Genomic DNA, 19,084 nt, shown 5'->3' on the forward strand with positions numbered 1-19,084 from the left:
TTAAGTCCTTCTAAAGCCACTTTTGTTAGCTATTGTGGCCTTGAGCAAGACACTTAACCTCCTTTCACTGCAAGGGCACCCTATGACTGCCCTTCATCTCTGTTTGTGATCACAAATATACAGTAAAAAAGCGTGCATAGGAGGTGCAGTCAACATTTTTAATGACGAAATATTCGTCTGCACATTGCCAACTAAATGGACCTGAAAGCTTTTATGGACATTGCTGAATATTACTCTACAGAGACCTAGCAATACCTTCTGCCAGTCCTAAAACACTATAGATCACTGAGTCAATTGTCCTAGTTCTTTAAACTAGGTCACTTACATCTTTTCACATGAGCATTTAACTGAAAAAGGACATAGAGTATTTTTTTTTTTACTATTTTTTTTTTTTTTTCGTCTAGCTATAGAAAAGTACTTTCTCTAGTAAATGTTCAGTTCACTTCATGGTCCTTTTCCTTCAGAAAGATACAGGCTAGTTGTAATGGTTTTCCAGGTAGGTGATTTTGCCCGCAGGATTGTTCCACTGACTGCAAAACCTGCTGATCAGGTACTTCTTTAATGCAATTCATGTACGTTTATCTGAGTTTATCATTTATCATCATAATGAAGTTGTTTAAATTATCTGGAGATTTGGCAGTTGGGAATATGTGACACTGAAGGAAACGGCACGTCATTTTAAATGCTCAAGGTCTGCAGCCTTGACATTGAATTCATGCTCTATTCTTTTGTATCATTCTGTATACGTTTGCCTTCATTATCCTTACTTTTCCCCTGAGTCTTATTTCATCTTTGATGTAAATGTAGTTTACATCTTGCAAATCCTTCAGTGACTCATTACTCTTTATTAACAGAAAACAATATACAAAGTGAAAGTGTTTATAAAGCTGTAGAGATTTGAATGGCTTAATAAGAGCTTTTAATTACATCTGAGGCTTCTTATGTTGACCTAAAGCATGCTAAAATTTAACAAAAATAGCTAAATACACGTTGGTGCTCACAGGAGAATTGATTTCCCCCACTAATCATGGCATCCAGATTAATTAGTGTGTACCTATTAACACCCTCTCTGCATATTTTCAGTATAGCATTCACAGTGGAATATTGCTTGCAGGTGTAGTTCAGGCAGTGCATTTAATTCATTGGTGGAGCTAATCAATCTAGTCCAGCTAATTGCATGTTTGCTTTTTAGTCTGTCTCTAGTTTTAAATGGTGCTGTTCACCTGTTTTGAATTTCCAGTCACTGGATTATGATTAGAAATGGTTTATGTGATTCAAACAAGAAGGATATGTTCATAGATAAACAATCTTATCAATATCAATCAATCATTGCTCTATGATTTAAGAGTTAGGGCTATGATTGTTCCATTGATTAATAGGAATTATTATATTATATTAATATCATTTTCAAGCATAATATTGCTGGTTACTTTGTCCATTTTTGATCAAAATTTCTTGTGTGTCTCTAAGCAACATAGTATTGTTGTTCCTGAATAAATCAGAATTTTGAACAAATCAGTTGAGTGAATGATTCAATGACTTAACAAATCATTTATTTCGCATCCAGATAGAATTTTCTGTCCCTAAGTAAATCGGTATTTTTGAACAAATCGGTTGAACGAACGATTCAATGACTCGATAAATGTCACTTGTTACCATCTAGTGGCATATGAATGTAAGCTGCAGAAAAAAGTTTTTATTATAGACCTCCTTAGTGCAAATCACATTTTCCAATTATAAATGTAGGTTTTTAATATTATTTTAATAGTATTGTAACATAATATCATAATAATACTAATATGCATTTAATATTAATTTAATGTATTCATATGAGTATATAATATTACTGCAATAATATATCACAATGCATTTGTATTATAACGTTATTGATATTAGTATTAGGTTTGTATCATTAGTCTTATTCATTATTTATTTACACCATTAATTTTCCTTATCTCATTTATGACTGTTTATCACTTACATTTAATTTATATTGATGTTCGTGGCAGATGATTTCTTTGAAGTTCAGGCTGTTATGGTATTTTATTTTTGCATTTGCCATACACCACTGACAGACTCTAATGTGTGTGTTTAAACCTCTAAACCGGCACCCTATGTGTTTCCACCTACATCTAGGTTGGCAGTGCTGTTATTTACCGCTCTTTTTAACCAACGTCACTCCCAGTGGGAATTGTGTGTGTTTCAATTACAGTCACTTGATGTTCTGTGCGAAGGCCTGTTGGGAGAGAATAAGTATCGACACAGACCATGTCCAGCATTAACCTCCATATTCAGGCTCCTTTGGGAGATGTTCTCTGAGCCAAACCCATGTAACATTCGCTCTTGTTAAAACGCAAATTTAGACTCGATGTCACAGCATGCCACATACAATCTTATCAGTTTTTTCTTGACTGCCTCAGACGCTGAATGACTACAACTACTCTGTAATGTTTGATATGAGGCCAAAGTTTCTGTCAAGACCGCTAATACGCAGTATGAAAGCTGTGTACTGTATATTTGACAATATTAGACAGCCTTTCAACTGCTTTAATTTCTGCTGAGCATAATACATTTGACATTGAGAATAGGACTGATACACCACATAAAGGGAGCCACTGCGTATGTTTAAGGCTTTTTATACATTAGCATAGATAATTTATCATGCACTCAAAGGTTTTTCATTTTATTGGGTCGGAGACCACAAGGAGAGCTCATTTAACGTTTCATTTAGAGTAATATTTGCTACCTCATGATTTTTACCTTATTCCTACACAGGTGATCAGTGTATCTTTTCTCACTCTCATGTCATTCCAAATATTTCTTCTGTGGAGCACAAAAACTTCTTTTTTCCAGATAATGAAAGTCAGCGGGGTCCAGTGTTGTTGGAGAAAAACACTTCTTCTCTTTAAACAGTAAACAAATGTTCAAAATACATTCATCAGCCACTTTATTAGGTGCACTTGTTCAACTGCTTGTTAACACAAATATCTAGTCAGCCAATCACTTGGCAGCAACTGGAGACATGATCAAGAAGATCTGAAGTTCAAACCAAGCATCAGAATGGGGAAGAAAGGTTAAGTGACTTTGAATGTGGCACGGTTGTTGGTGCCAGATGGGCTGATCTGAGTATTTCAGAAACTGCTGATAGACTGGGATCTACTTTTTATGTACAACCATTTATAGGGTTTACAGAGAATGGTCCAAAAAGAGAAAATATCTTGTAAGCAGCAGTTCTGTGGGTGCAGATGCCTTGGTGCCAGAAGTCAGAGGAGAATGGCCAGGCTGGTTCGAGGCTGATGGAAAGACAACAATAACTCAAATAAACACTCGTTACACCCGAAATATGCAGAAGAGCATCTCTGAATGCACAACATATTGAACTTTGAATCGGATGGGCAAGAGGAGCAGAAGACCACACCAGGTGCCACTCCTAAAAACAGGAAAATGAGGCTACAACTGGCATGGGCTCACCAAAATTGGACAATAGAAGATTGGAAAAAGGTTGCTGCTGTGACAATCGGATGGCAGGGTCTGAATTTAGCGTAAACAACATGAAAAGCATGGATCCATCCTGCCTAAGTATTGTTACTGACTACAGGTATATCCATCCCTTTATCTTGTGATGGCTACTTCCAGCAGGATAACACACCATGTTACAAAGCTCAAATCATCTCAGACTGGTTTCTTAACCATGACAGTGAGTTGGCTATACTCAAATGGCTTCCACAGTCACCAGATCTTTGGGATGTGGTGGAACGGGAGATTTGGATCATGGATGTGCAGCTGACAAATCTGCAGCAACTGTGTGATGTTATAGTGTCAATATGACCCTGAATCTCTGAGGAATGCTTCCAGCACCTTGTTGAATCTATGCCATGAAGAATTAAGGAGGTTCTGAAGGCAAAAGCGGGTCCAGCCCGGTGCTAGCAAGGTGTACCTAATAAAGTGGCCAGTGAGGGTATCTTCTTCAGTGTTCCATATAAAATGTCTTATCTATTTTTCTGTTTGTGTCAAAAAACCATAAAGAAGTCAAACTTAGTGAGATGGTCTCAAATCCCACTAGGTGGTGCTATAATAAGCAAATTCCCATTTCCACACATACCAAACCAAAATTAATAACTGTCCTTCATTCATAGTACTTGGTTAAAGGACAAATATGTCAGTTCCCATCCTGAATTTTACAGCGTTTATTCAATCAGTAAAATGTTAAGAATCACAGTCGTTGAGGTGGTTTCACCTGCAAACAGGTCTCCTGGTGTGATTTTTTTTCACCATAAATAACAGAAAATAAAGGCAGGTCGGCCTGACTCATGCCGGCTCAGCTCAAATCTGGACCATTACCCAGAGATTCAACACATTCAGCATTGCTGAGAGACAGTGGAACAGAGCCAATGGGTTTTATGAGGACACATCTCGCAAGTGTTGTCAGGACAATCCCGTTTGCGATAAGTACTCGTATCGTCCATTTTCTCACCGCGTGATTGGAATTTCATATTTTCCGTCCTTCACATACAAATGGAAATATTGCACGTCCAAACACATTCGCATCTCGCCGCTCATAACATCGAGCCAGGAGTCACCCAGCCTGCAAATTGCCCGTGGAAAATTCTTGTTTGCTTGACTATTATGCATGCCACATCCTATTCAGACCTTTGTGTTGGCCGTATCCCCTGCATGCACAATTTCAGCCACGAGACTATGACATTTCCAAAACCCGTCTGCAATCGGTCACGGCGCACGAAATCCCTGAAATATTTTCATCAGGCGATGCGTCTCCCAGCATCTACATTCAGAGACATTATCCTGTCCTTGATGTTTTATCATTAGTTGGGAAGTGTTTGGGCTCCTACTGAGATCTTTTGATGGAGCACAGACAATAAAGTGATGGAGACAGCCAGCCAATTTTGCCTGCTGCGACTGTTCCCCAGCAAGGCGCCTGAGTATCTGTGCTAAAAAGTGGAATGATAGTCACATCGCACAGCCACAGTACAATAGCTCGGCCGCATTTGCCAGCGCCCCATTATTCCACTGATTGTGCGATGGCTGTATCCAATATGACTGTGTGTTTATTAATAAATGATTCTCATAATGTCATTTTCTTTTTCTCCCGTTTCCATACTCGCCGCATGATAGGGAAGATTTGAATCAAGTCAAGTGGACCTTTTTGGTTTTCTGCACTGCACGTAAATCCCATTTGGTTTTTGAATGCAAACTTTAGGACTGACCATCCGAGCGATGAAATCGGATCCGTTTGTTTTGGCTTTGTAAGTCAATATCTGCTACATCTACATCAGTTGCTGTAGTAATGATGAAAGCGTCAGCAAGATGCCGTGAAACTTTCTCATACAACATCTGAGTGCAGCTGTCAGAGAGGATGGAAAACTGGGAAATTCTGCCTGTGCTCACGTCCATCACTGCATCTCACCGCAGAGCTGAAATCACATGGCACATTCATGCAAATACTGCTGATTTATTCGCTCATTCATTATACAGTGCATTCGGACACAGCTGCAGACTGTATTGCACACTTTTGTGTGACACTGCATACACATTGTGTCGGCAAAAGCAGATCGGATGCGTTCCAAAAAAGTCTGATTTTAATCGGATTGGATGGGGTTTAGATCACTTTGTAAACATCGGATTTTATGTGGGGTTTTTTCGCTGTTCAGTCTACAAACAAAACAACTAAACGGATTTGAGTCAGATATGCCAAAACATTGGATTTTTGCTGCCTGTCTGAACAAAGCCTTTGGCACAGCGCGTTTTGTTTAATCATGCAGCTTGTGTCGTGTCGGCCAGTGTCATGCCCATTGAAATGCAGGCTTTATACTATTGCTTGGACGTCTAATTCTATATTACTTAAGCTGTCGTTTTCTATTGTTGCAGGTAGTAAGCCTATCATTTCAATTCAAGTCATTTTTTTTACATGTTTCTTACATTACATTTGATCAAATATCTCTAGCTGGCCAATTTGCCTTCAGCTGTTTCAATAACACTGTTTTGCAGGAAAATGCTTCACAGTCAGACATGCAATTTCATGTAAAAGCAAAATGACAGGCCATTTTCGTTTCAATCAAGGATATTTATGAGCTATTGTCTGTCTTAGGTCCCCTTTACATTTGGACATTCTTTAGTGCATTTACTCCTTGTATTACAGTATATCTCAAGCGTGATTTAATAAAAGTCTGCAATTACCCGCATAAAATGGAAAACGCAACTTATCCATGTTTTACCAAATCCGTTACATTAACGGATAGTTTAAAACATTTTATGTCATTTTGACAGATTAAAAAATAGGGACAGTCAATTTATAGAGCTCAACGGTTGGGTTTGGGAGAATTTATTTTTAATTACATAATTACATTTAATTACACATTAATTACACATTTAATTACTTTCAAAAGTTTTGAGTCATTAAGATTTAAAGAAACAAATCATTGTATTCAGCAAGGATGCATTAGATTTATTAAAAGTGACAGTAAAGACTTAAATTTCAACAACAAAAAAAATGTTTTAAACATTGATAATAATAACGTTTCTTGAGAACGAAATCAGCATATTAGAATGATTTCTGAAGGATCATGTGACACTGAAAATTCTGAAAATTCAGCTTTGCCATCACAAGAATAAATTGCATTTAAAATGTAACTTTAATTAATTTAATTTCACAATATTACTGATCTATCGTATTTTTGACCAAATAAATGCAGCTTTAGACTTTAAAAACATTCATCAATGCTTCATGGGATTGTAGTTTATTCCCTCATTAAAGCCATTAAATGCATATTCTTGTACATTTCCCTTTTTGTCCAGTTTTCAAATACATTTTTGTTTCAAATCAGACTTTGTAACGTTTTGATTAATCTCAGAGCTAGTTGGTTGGGTTCACATCTTTCAACTCTTTGATGAAGATTTTTTTTTTAAATCCCTATGGAAAAAAAAATGAATGTAAAAATATTTCCGGAACCAAGACGGCTTAACAAGTGGGCAGGCACTGTTGCGCTCTATTGCATTTCCCTGCTTTAGAAACATTCCCACAGTAAAAGGATGCTAATAAGGCTTAGAAGTGAAGAAAATGGGAGACAATAGTTTTGAATTGCCCCTGCGAGGATCTGGAAAGAGAAAACGAGATATTCATTAAATTGGATGGCCAGATCATAAGACCTGATAAAAGAACAGCATGTTGGAAAATGTACAAATCATTCCATCAAAATGACACATATTGATCTGTTATTATGCAGGCAAGTCTTGGAAGACAAGACGTAAAGTAAAGATGGCCCAGTAAATGTAGTCAGGTTTATGATATGATGACAAAAATGCTCCCAGGTGTAAAGGGGGTTTAGGTAAAGAGATGTTCCTCTTTCTTTCAAATATCTCTATCATACTAACATGATGGCTTTTGTGACTTCTCTCCTTCATTTAATACCTCTTATGTGTGTTTTCATTTTCTCCATCTAGATGTTCTCACCACAACCCCCCCACCCACCACTACCACCATCAACGCTTTCCAAGGTACAGTATCCCATTTGAGCTGCAGGGTTCTCACTCCATCTCACCCTTTTTTACATTTTTCCTGTGTCCTGCTGTGCTTGTGCATCTACGTGTATGTGCGTGTGAGAGAGTGTAAGTATGCCACTGATGCATGTTACTGTCCATGAGCTAAAAAAGACAGCGGGAAGAGGGTAAAGTGCAGGGGCTCGTGCAGAGACGGGCAGGCCGCCCTAATAAGATCTCGACGCAGATAGTGGACTCAGTGGCCTTGCGGCACCTCGCCATCATTGTCACTTGTCAGGTTGTGCTTGTCAAATCCTTTTCTGTCACTCGCTTGATCTTTCACCGTAGAGATTCATTTTGGAGCGAAAATCTTATCAGGATCTCAGAGTGTCCATGCCTCAGATTACGATTACAAATATCCTCGGCCTTCCATAAGAATGACATCAACACATCCTTGAAATGCTCTGATGAAACACACTGTAAAAAAAATATTTTTAAAGTTGTAAATAAGAACAAAGATTACAGTGCCCTGCATCATAATTGCTGAATGAAATCCAATACTAATTATGGGGTGCTGATTCCAAAAATAGTGTCTCATTTGCTCTAACACATCACACTTTCTCACAAAGTATGATGCATTTTGTAGCAGTTTTGCTTTCGACAATCATTTGTAAGCTGAACAAGTCTTGTATTATCACTTAATAACCAGAAAAATTGCCACAAACACATGATTCCTATCATTTTTCCTATCATTCCGAGTTTCAAGTGTACAGAATAAATGATTCAGAAGACGTAGTCTTATGCCTAATCCTGATTTCAAGGTCAGAATTGTGGCCAGTAATGGAAGAAAATGCAAATGTGCTATATCTGTTGATGTTTCTCTACATACAGTATATATAATTTTTTTTTTTTTTTTTTTTACTATGCAGAGGTTCAGGGTTATTGGAGTATGTTTTACAAGAAAATCTAAAACAAATTTCACTAATTCATACTATTTCTAATTCAAAATTTCTCGTTTAATTCTGCATTACTTTGTTTCTTTGTAATTATTTGTGAAATTGACTAGCAATTTCTGAGTGAAAATTTTTTCTACACCAAATTTTCATTAGTGTATCAACCACGATTTATCGTGTTTTTTCATAAATGCTGTTGTCAGTTGTCGCTATCAATTTTCCAATAGCTGTTTTATTCTGATCCTAATGAGGTTTTCTTGAGCTCTTAAAAATACTCTACCAATCCATGTTTATTAACATGCAAAGGAAAGCTCAGGACAAGGAATTCCCAGCAAATAAATCAATGGCAGGTAATTGGTGCTATATAGAAATGTAATACATTTTTGATGAGCTAGCAAAGAGTGAGAAAGGATAGGGTTGCACTCTACTATCAAAAAAAATCAATTAAGCCATAATGTCTTGCTGAAACGCTCAGTAGCTTTAGGGGGTGACATTTAGAGATGATTGCCATTTATAACACAAAATAAATGGCTAAATGGAAGCACCGATAGTGGCACCTTTAACAGATGCCGCACTTTCTCCTCTTTCGCAAAATCATCATGCACAGCGAGTAGGAGCGTGATAGTGTCAGCCTTTCAGAGGAATCATCTATGCTCAGGACTTCTCTGTGATCATCAGGCTGAACTAAGTCATGTCTGGTTTTCGCTCGGAAGAGCCGTTCTCTTGTGTTCATTCCCAGGCCTAACTACGCCGCATGCAGAGTAAGCATGTAAGAAGTTTATTGGTATAACCGTCTTAACCTCGGATTACCGTTCGAGCAGAACTTGCTTTCAAGCAGACACGGAGGGTAATCCACTCACGGTGAGTACAGGAGAACTCGGGGGACCTGCTAGACATCTGAAACAGTCACAGTGTTTTATCTGATATGCAGTCTGGTCTTTAGGGCCTGTGGACGGCTACGGTTGGAGAAACGTGACCCTGGGTTCTGCACATTTAGTCTGCGGGTGTGAGGGGTTGGCTCAAGGGGATTGGAGCTGCTGTGGATCAGCGATTAATATTGATAGGTGAATGAGTGCCAAGCTGGTTTCTGTGAAAGGGCAAAAAACGTGTGCCATACAAGTGGATATAATGTATGAATACATATGGTTCAGCTTCACAGCATTATGGTATTACCTACCTGACTGTATACTGATTTTACATTATAAAAGTTTTTTTTTTAGCAAAGTAGAGGCTGAAAAGTAATGAAGCAGCCTGTTCACATTATATATGTATATATTTTGAATTTGACGATCAGGGTAAATGTAACTTATTTTGTCTTCTGTGAAACATGTAAGTATCTTCTGTAGCTTCTGCAGGGCTGAAAAAAATGATATTTAGGCAAAAGAAGAAAAATGTACACAAAAGTTTTGTGTAAAACAGCCTCAACTTTAAAAAAAGAAAATCATTAAAAAACATTAAAAAATCTTACCAATGTAGATAATGTAGAAAATGTAGATAATAGTACAGTCCTTTCTATTTTTTTTATTTTGGTAGAATATTCAATATGCATAAAGTATTAAATTGAATAGACTTGGAATATAATGCACAAATAAAATGCATTACAGTTGCTACCATTTTATGCTGCTTGTAATGTATTTAAACGGAAATGTAACCTTACAAATATATTTAGTCATATAAATTTAATGCAATCGATATGTAACTTGCCCAAAATTGCTGAAACGTTGGTAATAATAAAATGCTTCAGTGAGAGTGCAGTTATATTTTGTCTTTACTAAACTGCCCAAAATAGCAGAACTGTCTCCATCAGAGGTAGGCTACTACTGCACCCACACTTGTTCTTGACATCCCATTCTTGTGGGAGGGTCTCTCAAGATTTGCGCTACACCACTGACCAGGCCTGCGAGTTAAGTCTATGAGTATGAGAGGTCGGTCAGCATTATTTGATTTCGAGGGGATTGGATCTGCCATGGATCAGAGATTAATATTGATAGGTGCAAGTGTGTGCCAAGCTGGTTTTCGTCAAAGGGCAAAAAGTGTACCATCCAACTGGATATATAGACGCCCTGCTGGGTATTGATGAAATATAAAACAATGAAGACAGCTGAGCTCTAGATCAGGTGCGCCGCAGGGTGGGTCTATATTTTATAAGATGGTGTCAAGTTAGAGCAGAAAACTGCTGCTAGATATGAATGCACATACTCATCAGCATCTGTAGATGTTTTTCTCCTCTTGTTATCCGGTATTGCCACCTCAAACTTTCCTGTCCTAGAAATCTCCTTCATGAATCTCCCAAACAATCCAATTAAGAGCGGAACGTGGAGACAGGCAGCCGGACGCATCCGATTGTTGACTCAGTCACTTTCAGAAGCTTTGTTTTTGCGGCGGAACGACGCAGACATTTAAAGGTTACCAGATTTGCTTTAAAACCCTTTGAACAGACAAAAGATGATGTGTCCTTGCTCTATATGTAGACATCAGCAATGTTTTCCTATATAATGAGTTCCTCCTCAGAAATTTTTCAAGGCCTATCCAATATGTCCTGGCTGAGCTCACTGTGCCTGCAGGTAAAGCGGAGGGTGCTGGGCTCATGGATCTGTCTGCTGAGCGTCATTTATGCAGCTCTGCGTGGGAATGATGGAGTTGCTGCCGGCCAAACAACACACTGAAGACTTTGTGTATCATTAGTCTTAAAACAAGCTCTCCAGCTTCGGCTGTGATTTAATTTGTCACCACGAATGTACTGCGTTCCTTCCCACCTTACGATCTTCTTTCACAACACAATGCCAAGATGGGCTAATTTTAGACCTTTCTTACTGTTTGTTGACTTGAGGCACATAGCATCTTGTTTTCTAGCATTGTTGTCAGCTGCATTTTTGGCTCTTTAGCTGACTTAAGCCCGATGCACGCTTTACGGTTTTGGAGACAAACTGTGGGTTTTGTAAAACGACAGCACTCTCACAGATGATTGCAAAACATTGTAGGATAGGCTATTCTCTCGATTCTGTTAATCTGATTATTTCCGAATCGTTTTGATTTGATTCTGATTCTTTTGTGTATACATAAATTGTAATGAATTAGAGCTAATCTTGCTTAGAGAAAAAAAATCTCTTTCAGCCAATTCTTTTTAATTATTCAAAAAACCTTTACATTTAACTAATTAACTAGTTTACACAAATTAACAAGAGAGCCCAAACAATGCACTAAATTGCTGTTTAACAGATTAAACCAAAAAATGCTCATTGAACCAAATGAAGTAAACTTTAAATTTCATTTCTGGTATTAAAAATTGATGGATGAAATTATCCATCCTTGATCACTTTTAGTCAACTTTGACGAAACTTCTTCTCAGCTAGTCTTTAGCAGTCTTGACACCTGACCTGAATACAGAGCTCTGATTAGCTCAAATTGATTTATCGGCTTCTGTTCACAAACAACAAGGGCGCTTGTGTAAAACGTGAATTCGCGATGTCTTGAAAGTGGACAATACAGGCTTTTTATGACAAAACGTGTTTAGGGTTCAGATCACACTATATGTGGCACTCAGTTCATTTTTTTTAAAAGTGGCGTTTATCGGTTTTTGCAAATGAACTCTTCATATGTTACATTTTTTATTAACAGGAACTGCTCAGTAAAATAAGGTAACTTTCATGATGGAAAAATATTCCATCACTGAGAGTAATGATAACGTGATGTTCATTTAGTAAGCATTCTGCTAGTTCGATCATTAAAGGATCCCTCAGAATAGTTCAAACTGAGTTCATGGGTCATCTTGAAAGATTCATTACACTTGCGCCATGTTCTGATTCAAAAGAGTTGGTTTAAAAGAGTCATTTGCTCATTAATTGGACTACACTGGAAAAGCCCTAATGAGCTAATTGTACTGTGATTAACTGTAATGAATCTTGCAGCGAAATGAAGTTCTGACCATGTAATGAACATTGATGCTAGCTTGTCTGTATGATATGCAATGTAATTATCTGCTTATATATCATTCCCTTTCCGTTTTAATCGTAGTATTACAAATACCTTGAGTTTGCTTTAAAGAATAAGCATCCGACAAATTCACTCTTTCATTAAGCCATGACAGACTTCAACATTAGCACAATGGCTTTCTTGAGAAGTGTCAGAATGTGACACAGTTGATAATGTAAAACGACCAGTCAACCCTGTCAGTTGCGAACAAAGTCCTAAGACTGACATAAAAGAGAGCTGATGTCGCACACTCTGCTTTGGCTTCTACCCAAGATCTCACCGGGCTCAAATTGTACAGTCTGACAAGCAACAAATGCAAAGGACAGAAAAAAAAAGTCACATAGTGTGCACTTGGCTTTAGACAAGGCCGAGTCTATTAAAGATATATATGTATTTTTTTTTTTAATGAAATGCACAGCGGTGGCTCATTATCAGGCGTCATTCGTTGTAACAGCATGGTGTCACACAGTAAGCTTCACAGTACACACATAGAGTAAATCACTGTGAATTCCCTCCAGATGCAGTTGTACTAATCAGATGTGAAAACACTGTACCAGATGTTGCCTTTGGTCACCCCATATGAGCTACTCAGAGAAGTTTCCTCTGTTGATTTTTGGAGAACAAAGAATGGCATCAAACACGAAAAATGCCACAAACCGTGCGGCCTCTTTCAGAGCTGAATCCACTGTGATTACTGCATGCGGAGTGATGGTTAAAAACCCTTTGTTTGGATTTTACTCTCCAATGCTCTCATTAAATGATACATGTAGATGTTCTGCAGAAAGTAGGCTATAGAATAGAAAATATCTATCTATCTATCTATCTATCTATCTATCTATCTATCTGTCTATCATCTTGCATTCTATTGATATACTGTATCATTCTGTTTTTCTATGTACGTATCTATCATTTTGTTCTATCCATCTAATCGAAATAGTGATATTTGTTTTTTGACTGATGTAACAAATATAAAATATATCCAAATACATAATTCTCCTCTACATTTTTTCTATCTCGTTGCATATCCATTTTCAATCACATTATGGAAGGAGGTTGTGAAGTGTGCTTTAAGTTGGCGAAATATCTCGTTCTATAATGTGCATTATTTGACATTCTATATAGCGCAGCATGCAGTATGCTAAATTTCATTTCAAACATGCCTGTGTTTCTGTGTTTATATTGACATTGAGTGGCCTCCTTTGGGCTGGACGTCCACGCAGCCGAGCAGACCACCAAGCTCATCTCACCCCCCTCAGTCCCCTACCCTAAGCCTTTATACACTGCTGTTTGTGAAGTTGCATCGTGTTGTTTCAGTGCATCAGTGGGCTTTGCCCAGTCGGTGTTTGTTGTTTGTCCTGTTTATTTTCATCTCATCTCTTTTTGCACGCTCTTTCCTCCTACCTGCCTCTTCTCTCCTCTGCCCTCCTCATGAGTCCAGACAGCCCAGCGTGCTCAGAGCCGCTACCCCTCACGCATACATCTGAGCCGGCTCTGCGCTCCTGCTGCTCCTGCTCTTTCATGTCCACTCTCATAGCGCCACATTTATATCACAGTCTACCGTCATGCCGCAGTCATACATGTGCGAGAATGTCACTTTGCTTAAACACACTGAGATGAAAGCCCAGCGAATTAATTCAGTGCAGGAAACTCGTTCTTTCAGTGGAGGAAATAATGGGTGAATGAACTGCCATCAGGGGCTGATGAGAAGATGCGACGTGCGATCATGCTGCAGTGCGTTCACAGGAAAAAAAAAAAGGCCACCTCGAGTGCACGTGCATGATCGTGTTTCAAAATATTTCAAGTTTGTTGTGTAAGGGGAAGATAAGTGATTATCACATGTCTTGTAATTTCCCTTCATGCATAATGGCGAGCTGTAGGAGGCCACATTTCGAATCACAGGCTTCAGTGAGTTTTAGGCCTTTTATTTTCATCTGAATATATACATGAGTGAAAAATAAAAAGTCTGTGGTAGTGAAAATTCTGAATTTAATAAATGACATCCTTTGGTTGAAAACTTGAAATGAATTGCTACAAGATTGGAATTGGAATGACAGGAAGATAAATTGAATTTAAATTCCAAAAAATCAACACAACAGAGGAGTTTCATTATTTTGGATGTTATGGTAATATGTAACAAAACATGAGTTATTATATGTTAATAATTATATTATTATGTAATATTAATCCCAGTATTCTGTGATGAAAATGAAAATTAAATTATTTAATATATAATAATATATAATAACAGACAGACAGATATGCACGCACACACATATATATACTATTTAATGAATATATAATCAGATGAGCGTTTTTCAGTTTCACTGCACTGTCATTTTAGCACAGCAATGTTTTGTGTGTGAGTAACACTCTATTCATTGAAGCCTCTGCATACTTGATTTTAATTGAGGTTTCTTTACCGGTGTCAAAGAGCACATCCTCCTTTCGGTTTTGTCACTGCTACGTGAGACATTTAGCCTTTCATTCTCGCAGTTTATGCTTTCACACCCCGAGTGCACTTTTCTCTTTTTTGATAAGTGTTTTATTTTCAATCCCTAACTGTGTAGCCTAGCAACAGGCAGCAGGCAACAGTTCAAGGCCTAAATATGGTTTTCTATGGAGGAGGAGCAAATGCCACGGTGAAGTACACTTAGTAAGTTAAACATCTTAGGAACCAAACATCTTTTGCAGTACCTGCCTCTACAATTTGTTTATTTCATTTTCCAGAAAGCCCCAGGGCTCAGTGAGCACACGATTCAGACAGGCTTTTGTCCTGTGTTTAATACTCACACAAAGTTGGAACTTTTTTTTTTTTGCCCCAGAGAGACCAATCACCTGCGCTCTGAGGACATCGGCTTCAACCAGACAGATAGATCAAATCCCCGGTGCTTTTACAAAACCCAATTCTGGGACTTTACCTCACAGCTTCTGCTCCAGCTGTCTATTTCTAGTCCGAGCAGATTTCCTGCAGATAGGGATTTAGATCCCTCAGGTGAGGCGGAAGCTAATTTCTAGACAGGAAAGGTGTGATTTTGAGATACACTGATGATGGATAATGGTGAACCCTCAGCTAAGGTAAACAGTCGCTCTTCTTTTTCCTCAGGAAGTTTATGTGTGATCCTTTCCTAGTTATGTTTTCTTTTTATAACTCCAGATTGTGAGTCGCTACTGACACATGGATCTGATTAGCAACATTTTCTATGCCAATTCAGTTTATTCACAGTTTTTTTTCAGTTGAGGTTGGCCTGCAGGTAGCTGTGTCTGGTAGCAGATGTTTGGGTGTCATGCATTTAATTTAGCATTTCAGGCAACTGAAGTGCAGATGATTGTTCTGGTTATCCAAAGTATAGCTAGATAGTGCATTATATATACAGTCTTTACACAGCAGACTCTTTTAATGTGTTCGGTGCATTTTAAAAGCCTCCAGAGTTTGTTTCTGCTCAGAAAGCTAACATGTGTCATGGGATTTGTGAGTACAGTTCTCTTGGGAGAAATTAAGATATCATCCATATGTACCATTAGTAAAGGGATTTGCTAAAACATATTTAAGGCTTATTCATAAATGTAGTGTTTCATTTACACTCTAGTAAAGGAAGTGAAGTTATTTAAGCATGAGAGTGATTCATATTTGCTGATTGTAATGGGAGTCCACTGAAGAAGAGCGTAGTGATGAACCCAAGTGCAGTTTATTTACAAAAGTGATCCAAAATACAAACAGTCCGAGACTTGACATGAACAGACTTGGCATGGACAAACTAGACTCACGGACAGCAGGATACAACTTCAACTACAAGAACAGGAACAATGACAACATGATGGCTACTTCAAACAAACAATCAGTCACATGACATGAACAAACCAATGCGAACCAAGACACATGACTAGGACAACCAATCAGAACATGATACAAAGAACAAGGGAACCAATAGCATGAAGACATGAGGGCAAGGGAAGCATGAAACAAACAGGAACTGTGACTAAACTTCAAAATAAAAGACATGAAAACAAGAACATGAAACAGAACCCCACGTTACACTGATGTTAATCTTTAACCCTATTCGAATCGGATCTTAATACAGCTGTTATTTTAGTATTATTTATATTCTATTAAAGTTTTCATGAATAATTTGAATTCTTTTATTTTTATATTTTCACTTTTAGTTTAAGTTTTAGTAATTATTTTTCGATTGTTATGTGATTTTATGTTAATATTGTCTTTGTTTTTATTATTTTTATTTCAGTTTTACTTCAGCTTTAACTTATTTCAGTTAGCTGCCAAGGCAGAACTTCTCATTTTTATTTAATTTTAAGTGTCATTAAATATTTCTATTTTATTTCATTTCAGCTTTATTTCAATTAGTTTTAGCTAACTATAACAACACTAGTTAATATGTTTCACAGACATACTTCATGATTTTAAACCCGTCCGAATCAAACATGTCAGTATTTTTCTCACACAATGGTAAAAATAACAGAGCAAACTGTAACATTTCTTACAGAGCAAATGACTTACTGTTCTTACTCCTCGTAAGAAATCTAATCAGATCCGGATAGGAAAGTCTGTGATTGCAGGTATATTATTATTTTTCACATTGTTTTTCCTTATTCATTTTGACCTTCATTGAATACTATAAGCTAAATTTCTCCCTGTGCTGCCTAGTGCACCTTCATTATCAATTTATACCTTCTTGCCAACTTTCTGTGTAAAATAACAGTTGGTGGTTCAAGCACTGCTGGCATCCCATCCGATTTCAAAAGAGAATGAAATCCTGAAGCGAGTCCAATCACAAAAATTGCTCAGAACGGGCAACCTAGTAGCAGCGTCATGTCAGGTATGATCCTCAATGTCATTCATTCCTTCTGATACACATATTATTACAATTAAAATGCACATGAAAATAGTCACGCTCAAAATTACAATCCAAATCCAGTACATCACATACGTCCTCTGTGATTACTTAAAATGTACTTTTCTTTAGAAAATAATAGGATAGTGTAAACATTATGCTTAAAGAGTTGAGTCATGGACATTGAGCCATGGTGCTCATGTGGAAGATGCAGGTTCAAGTCCAGCCTGCAACATTCTGAAATAAACTGCCAAAATAAGATAAAGGAAAGGGACCATCTGCAAGTTATCCATCTGCATAAGAGGGTTGGTTAATGCCATAACTAGTCATATTAGACATGGCCGAGTACCTTCTGCCAGTGCGGTTTAACTAAAGTGCTTTCAGCTTCATCATAGCACAGTTTGGCGTTCTCTCAGGTGATTAATTTTCAATGAAACTTGTTCCGCCGTTACAAACAGGTTGCGACCATTTGAGCTCCCATTTAGCAGTGCGGTTTTAATTACGCCTGTCTGCCGAGGGGGAGCAGCAAGCCGAGCGGCTGAGGCCACGACTGTCTGCGAGCCACTCAGACATGGAGCACATATGCTGCACGAGAGCAAATGAGTGCCGGGTGCAAATGGAGGGAAGATGAGTAATTCATGGCACGGAGTCAAGTCAGTGCGCCCGGATTGTAATTTAGTCCCGTTTGGCAGTGTTCACCTGAGTGCCAGCACAGCTTACAGCCCCCATCATCTCCCATGAGATGTCATCATGACTCAAGAGCGCACCGAGCCCTCTTCGCATTCCCCTCGTATACTTCTTATTTGTTTATGTGTTCATTTAGGTCTTTGCTCTCTGTCAAGAGTAATTCTGCCGTCTGGTGAAATACGGTGTGGTTTTAGGCATTAGGAGTGCAGTATAGCGGAGGAGGAGAACGTAGTTTGATGGAGTTGCCTGTTATAAAGAAATGACTTCTAAATTGTCAAGAAAGAAGAGGAGGGAGATTTTGGTTGGTGTTTACCTCGCCAATTTCGGTGTGAATTATATTGTTGCGTTAGTGCCGTATTGTTTGTTGTAGGTCACCTTGGTGAGAAAGCATCTGCTCAGAACAATAAACTCATGTAAATGTTGTGTTTTGAGTGTCCTCAGCAGGCTTCTTAAAGTCAACGTGAAAGCCCTGACGTTCAGGATGCCTATTTAAAAATGCACTTTCAAAAAGCGAAATAAATAAATGTATGTATTAACTATTTGCACAAGATTAATTTGTCAGTGCAAGAACGCAGAGGAGTTTTAGCTTTTAATGATATATTTATTATATATCCATTTAAATGTCAGCTTTATGTGAAAATGGCTTTTGCAGAGTTTTATAATAAATAATATGTATTATTTTTTTATGAGGGTATGGGTAGGATGACTTTTTTCCTCACGGAACGGAAACAGAGTTATTATGAAAATGTCAAATCTGTTTTTGTTTTTCCATACAATGAAAATGTTCAGTGGGTGTTTTGCTTGGTTTATTACATATGACCCTGGACCACAAAACCAGTCATAAGTAGCACATGTATATTTGTAGCAATAGCCAAAAATACATTGTATTGGTCAAAATTATCGATTTTAATTTTTAATTATCGATGCCAAAACTCATTAGTATATTAAGTAAAGATCATGTTCCATGAAGATATTTTGTATATTTCCTACGTAAATATATTGAAACTTAATTTTTGATTAGTTATATGAATTGCTAAGAACTTAATTTAGACAACAATTTTCTGAATATTTAGATTTTTTGCACCCTCAGATTTCAGATATTCAAATAGTTGTCCTATCCTAACAAACCAT

General features: G+C 37.7%; 1 protein-coding gene across 6 annotated transcripts in view; it reads left to right on the forward strand.

Moving 5' to 3' along the window:
* Nucleotides 1-19,084, forward strand: part of cadm1b (cell adhesion molecule 1b) — a 182,842-nt gene that overhangs the window by 150,343 nt on the left and 13,415 nt on the right. For 5 of the 6 annotated variants that reach the window (XM_058745272.1, XM_058745271.1, XM_058745269.1 and 2 more), the window contains one exon: nucleotides 7,459-7,512. The exons of the other annotated variant lie outside the window; for it this stretch is intronic. In XM_058745272.1, coding sequence (XP_058601255.1) covers nucleotides 7,459-7,512 — 54 coding nt within the window. The remainder of the gene's footprint in view (nucleotides 1-7,458; nucleotides 7,513-19,084) is intronic. 6 annotated transcript variants of the gene reach the window in all.

The sequence above is a fragment of the Onychostoma macrolepis genome, chromosome 15 (assembly GCF_012432095.1).
Source record: "Onychostoma macrolepis isolate SWU-2019 chromosome 15, ASM1243209v1, whole genome shotgun sequence".
NCBI classification, from domain to species: Eukaryota; Metazoa; Chordata; class Actinopteri; order Cypriniformes; family Cyprinidae; genus Onychostoma; species Onychostoma macrolepis.